The sequence below is a fragment of the Ovis aries genome, chromosome 1, assembly GCF_016772045.2.
Source record: "Ovis aries strain OAR_USU_Benz2616 breed Rambouillet chromosome 1, ARS-UI_Ramb_v3.0, whole genome shotgun sequence".
Classification (NCBI taxonomy): domain Eukaryota; kingdom Metazoa; phylum Chordata; class Mammalia; order Artiodactyla; family Bovidae; genus Ovis; species Ovis aries.
Genome location: NC_056054.1, coordinates 194,827,434 through 194,833,433, shown reverse-complemented (window position 1 = coordinate 194,833,433; position 6,000 = coordinate 194,827,434). Strand labels below are relative to the sequence as shown.

The window sequence follows — 6,000 nt, the reverse complement described above, 5'->3', positions numbered from 1 at the left end:
TTGCTTTTGCCTTAAAAATACTATTTGTGGATGTTTTCCTAGAATTCAGCATTGTCTGCTGAGCTAACAGAAACCTGGGTGTTTTCTATGCCAAGTGAATTCAATATAACCAATCTGTAGAAGTGATAAGGGAAAATTTTGCTTTCTAAAAACTAAAGCCTCAAACTTAAGAAATGCCTAGGTTGTATGAGGACTTATGTTAATGATAATATAATGTTGTAGCACAAGACTAACTTATCTCAAAACTAATAGAAAAAAGGGGTAAAAATTTCTGGACCTGGGCACACAAGATGAGGGGTTCCTAAAACAAAGAAGACCACAGGGTCAGGAGACAGTTTAGTGGACAATTCTAGTGCTCTGTGATGTGGGCTACTTCCCTTTCTTTCCCAGGAATGTAAGCCAGACCAACTAGACAATCTGTGGGGATGCTTGTCAAAAATTAAGAATTTCAAGATGGAAACAGCAGAGTGCTAAACCAAGAATCGGACCTTTCTGAGCCCTGTTTTGACCATCAGATTGCAAATCCGTGAAGCCAGCCCTAAGGAGACTCTACTTCCATGCTCCTTTGCCAAATTCCTGGTTAATGGATTGTGAGTGATGGAAGAGATGTATGCCACCTTGGCACAGTGAAGAGCCTCCATCTTCCTTCCCTGTCTCAGTACACATGGAGTTCTTGTGTTGAGTCAGTGAAACCATCAGGTTGGAGCAGTCACCATCCTGAGGAGGGCTATTCTAGAGTCACCTGGGTCAAGAAAGACGTTCTTGAGTGTAAAGACACTGAGATACTGGAATTGCTTGTTATTATAGCATTGGCTTAGCCGAGAAGGCAATGGCACCCCACTCCAGTACTCTTGCCTGGAAAATCCCATGGATGGAGGAGCCTGGTAGGCTGCAGTCCATGGGGTCGCGAAGAGTCAGACATGACTGAGTGACTTCACTTTCTCTTTTCACCTTCATGCATTGGAGAAGGAAATGCAACCCACTCCAGTGTTCTTGCCTGAAGAATCCAAGGGACGGGGGAGCCTAGTGGGCTGCCGTCTATGAGGTCGCACAGAGTCAGACACGACTGAAGCGACTTAGCAGCAGCAGCAGCAGCAGCACTAATACACAGGAGAGGCCAAAAATAGAAGAAAACATCTCAGATCTAAAAAGTACCACAAAGGAAAGGAAACCAGACAGTAAAGAGCAGTGTGATGGTTCTCCAGCATTTGTTTTTTGATCAATGAAATAAGAATTCAAAAATGATCTTTAACATGTTTATAGTTCTATGCTACTTTCCCTGAACTCATTAAAACATATACATCTAAGAAGAAAGATTACATACTCTCCTCCTTCAGCCAGGCAATCTCTTGGCCCTTTGCCATCCCTGGGATATTCTTCTAATACTTTCAGAAGCCAGGAGAAAAATGCTCTCCTTAGGGCAGTGTTCAGCTCTGTAGAAAGTATCTTATCAAAAAGACTTTAATTTGTCACCATGATTGGATAGGTTTTTGATTCCAAAACCTCCAGCTGATATTATAAGAGTCTTGTTGCTTAAAAAAAATAAAATAACTGAAATTGGTCCCTTTTGTCATTGTTTCTATGTTATATAAACTTGGATATCACATTGTCTTCATAGTTGATCCTCGTTGCTCTCAAACACTGGGTTGCTGTAAGACACTCCCCTGCCACATTCTGGCATATCAGAGTAGGAGGTCTGGTTTACTGGGGGCCAACTGGGGTCATTTGCCAAGGCTCTCTGCCATATCCGATACTGGCTTTTTGATTGATAGCCAAAACATCTTTTGATTATCATCCACAGGGCTCTATTTTCAATAATGGCCTCCTGCAAAATAAAAGAGTTATTGTTTACAATCAGAGGTTGTTTCCAGAATATAGTCCTCATAAGGCATTACAGCATTGACTGCTTCAATCTAGCTTGACAAAGATCTTGAGTCTCTGCCTCCCAAGGTGATTTCATGTAAGAGGTCAAGGCCTCTCAAACTTTTACATTTAAGAAACACTTCTGGAAGAGAGTTTCTGAAACAGAAACATAGCTTGAAGTAGTCTGCCTCAAGGATGAAATTTCTTTTGAATTTCATGTGTATCTTAAATGTGAAGTGAAAGTCGATTAGTCGTGTCCAACTCTTTGCAACCCTATGGTCTTGACAGTCCACGGAATTCTCCAGGCCAAAATATTGGAGTGGGTAGCCTTTCCCTTCTCCAGGGGATCTTCCCAACCCAGGGATCCAACCCAGGTCTCCCGCATTGCAGGCAGATTCTTTACCAGCTGAGCCACAAGGGAAGAATACTGAAGTGGGTAGCCTATCCCTTCCCCAGCGGATCTTCCCAACCCAGGAATTGAATCTGGGTCTCCTGCATTGCAGGTGGAATCTTTACCAACTGAACTATCAGGGAAGCAGTAAAAGCATCTAAATTCTGCAGTTTACTCCATATCACATCTACACATGGTTTAATATGCTGCTGCTGATTTAATATAAATGACACTTAAAATACCAAATGGTATTGACCTTATAGAAACCAAGTGTATCCCAGCATATCATTGTGTAACCATGAACACAGGTAAAATTGGGAATGTGGGCCACAGTTTTGGACCTGGACAGATTTGGATCCGAGTCCTATCTCTGACATCTACCTCCTGTGTGCAAATTAATTACCCCATCTGAGTCTCAGGGATTAGAAATAATTCTGTCCTCTTAGATTTGTCATTGGGATTGTGTAACTCCTGTTACCAGAGAAGGTGATGGCACCCCACTCCAGTCCTCTTGCCTGGAAAATCCCATGGACAGAGGAGCCTGGTAGGCTGCAGTCCATGGGGTCGCGAAGAGTCAGACACGACTGAACAACTTCACTTTCACGTTTCACTCTCATGCACTGGAGAAGGAAATGGCAACCCACTCCAGTGTTCTTGCCTGGAGAATCCCAGAGATGGGGGAGCCTGGTGGACTGCCGTCTATGGTGTCGCACAGAGTCGGACATGACTGAAGCAACTTAGCAGCACCAGCAGCAACTCCTGCTACAATGCAGGGCATGGCATTGCATAGCTGCCTTCTTTACTATTCTTCTGAACTATTCATTTAACAAAGGGTTTGGCATTGCAGCCTTTTTCATATAAACCTCTAAACTTCACCTACAAATATTTCATTGCAATCCTTTTTCTAAGATAGCAAAAGATATGTCTCTTCAAAAACATTTTATGTCGTGAGTTAAACTGAACCTTGAATAGAGCCCAAGTTATAACTTATAACACATAGTGCCTAAGAGGTTATCATGTTAATTTCATTGTTTTGTCCTGTGTGGTCACAGAGATAGACCATCTTAGAAATTATCATGAAAGAAACAAAGAGGAAAATATGAGGGCCTAAGAGGTCCCTTCGAATTAGAACTAGTTTTGGTGTCTGTCAGTGGTATTTTTGCTAAACTGAAAGAGTTAATTCTGTAGGATTCTACAAGGAATTTTGCTAGAGACAGTGGTTTCCTAAAATCCACCCATCTTTGACATCTGAGTCCACTGCTTATAGAAATCAAAGAGAAGAGCTAGTCTGAATATTCCTCTAAAAATTGATCATCTGCTGATCAGTTAAATGAGTACATAGCTATCTCATCAGCATCTTGGAAACCTTAGGAAACACCTCACCGAAGTTTTTTTGTCCTCCTTAATTAACTAGAGAACAGTAGTTCTCTTTAGAGCTAGGATAAGGTAGGATCATGGGTATTTAATTAAAGGTTTTAAAATCCAACTTACATCCAGGAAATCTTAGCAGGCTTCAGACAAAACAAATCAACACACACACACACACGGAGAAAGACTTTTGTGCTCTCCACCATATCTTGAATTTTGTTACAGTTCTAGAAATGTGATAACCTATATTACTTTGCTGCTCTGAAAGGGGAAACCAAAGAAAGCACTGAGATATTTGTCTTGTCATTCTACATTGTAAATTAGATACAGAAGGAGAAACAAAAGGAAAGCCTTGATAATATACCATTTCTCTAAAAAACAAACAAACAGAAACAAAAATTTTATCACATGAACTCTTCTGACAAACAATTCAAATAATTCCTATATATCTATATATACACACATAAATATATATACACTTACATATCCACACAAATACATAAGTAATACAAGGAGGGCTGTTAAAGCTGCCACTTTAGCTCCTCTGCCTATAAGAAGGAGGTTAGATCGTGAGATTAGCAAGTATAATAAGGTCTCATTCAGACTTGTTTTGTGCATATCAAATTACCCTCTCCATATGTGGGGTGGGGTGGGGGTGGGGAAGTGGAAGTGGAGGTGGACAGGCTCACTTCTTAAATTTAAGAATTGAATAAACCTTTATGTTCAGTAGTGTCCAACTTCTTGTGACCCGATGGACTTCAGCCTGCCAGGCTCATCTGGTGGTGGTTTAGTTTCTAAGTCATGTCTGACTCTTGCAACTCCATGGCCTGTAGCCTGCCAAGCTCCGCTGTCCATGGGATTCTCCAAGCAAGAATAATGGAATGGGTTGCCATTTCCTTCTCCAGAGGATCTTCCTAATCCAAAGATCAAATCCAGGTCTCCTGCATTGCAGGCAGACTCTTTACCGACTGAGGCATGAGGGATGCCCTTTGCCAGACTCCTCTGTCCATGCGATTTGTCTGGCAAGAATACTGGAGTGGATTGCCATTTCCTTCTCCAGGAGATCTTCCCAAGCCAGAGATCGAACCCATGTCTCCTGTATTGGCAGGTGGATTCTTTACCACTGAGCCACCTGGGAAGCCCAACTCTATGAGACGAGTTACTATTATTATCATCATTTTGCAGATGAGGAAACAGAGACTCAGAGAAGTATAGAAACTTAACCAGAATCAGCCAGCAAGAAAGGGTGGAGCCAGGATTCAAAGGCAAGTAATCTATTCTGCAACTATATTCTTAACTGCAAACATACTGAAGGAGAATGGTTTTCTGTAGGGGGATTATGGCAGGCTTTGTTGCTTGATTACCCTACAATCCATTCCTCCTGGCTCCTCCTTGCCACCTTAAAAAAATTATAACTAGTCCAGGACAATTTGTCTAAGTTTTTGGCACAGATCCACTTTACCAGAATCCTTTTCTACTAAAGCTGACAATGAGACATAGTTCTAAGCAATGAGGCATAAAAGGAAGCTCACTGGTGAGCTGCAGGAAAATTTTTTGTTCCCTTATAAAAGGTTCATACTTGTGAGAAAAAAAGCTTGCTGGTACCTCTTCTTCCATTTTTTTTTAACCTGCACTGAAAACAGACTTCAAACCCGGCTAACACAGCTACATGGGAGCTAATCTGAGCACCATAAGCAACAAGCACAAATATGAAAGAGTTTCTAAGGATGGTGAGACAGAAAGGTGGAAGAATGCAGATTCCCAGTAATGCCAGAGACCCTAAACTAGATCTGAAGCCACTGGCTTCCAATCTTCTTGCTAAGTGAGTCAATAAATACCTTTATTGTTTAAACCACCATGAGCTGAGCTTTGCTACTTGTCTAAGTGATCCATGGATCAGGAAAAATTCATGAACAGGATAATACCAGCTGTGCCACAGAGGGTGAGATGGTATTTCAGTATGCAGAAATGGGGAAAGATATTTGAAACAGAGGAAATAAAGTTATCATGGACAGGAATAAGATCTACACATAAGACTATTCCTTAAAGGGCAAGGACAATCTTTTTGCAACTCCTTAAGAGGACTCTCGTGGTGATGCTCTTTGATTAATCTGGTGGCTTTGGGAACTGCATGGTTTAGCATAGGGCTCTTTACTGTGGTTCCTGAGTCAGCTGCATCAGAATGACCTGGCAACCTACTAGAAAAACGAAAACTTGTGTTTACTGCAGACCTACCAAATCAGAAATGCTGGTGGCAGGGCTGGACAATCTGTGTTCTAACAAGCCCTCCAGGGAATTCTGATGCCCACTCAAGTTTGGGAGGCCCTGGTTTAGCATATAGAGACATGCTCCTTACCCTAATTCTATGTTCTCTTCTG

The 6,000-nt window shown here is 41.6% G+C and overlaps 1 protein-coding gene across 2 annotated transcripts in view; it reads right to left on the bottom strand.

Moving 5' to 3' along the window:
- Positions 1–1,191: 1,191 nt before the first annotated feature.
- Positions 1,192–6,000, bottom strand: part of ATP13A4 (ATPase 13A4) — a 125,884-nt gene continuing 121,075 nt past the window's right edge. For both annotated transcript variants that reach the window (XM_042233082.1, XM_042233088.1), the window contains one exon: positions 1,192–1,825. In XM_042233082.1, the coding sequence (XP_042089016.1) occupies positions 1,613–1,825 (213 nt within the window). In that variant the 3' untranslated portion in view covers positions 1,192–1,612. The remainder of the gene's footprint in view (positions 1,826–6,000) is intronic.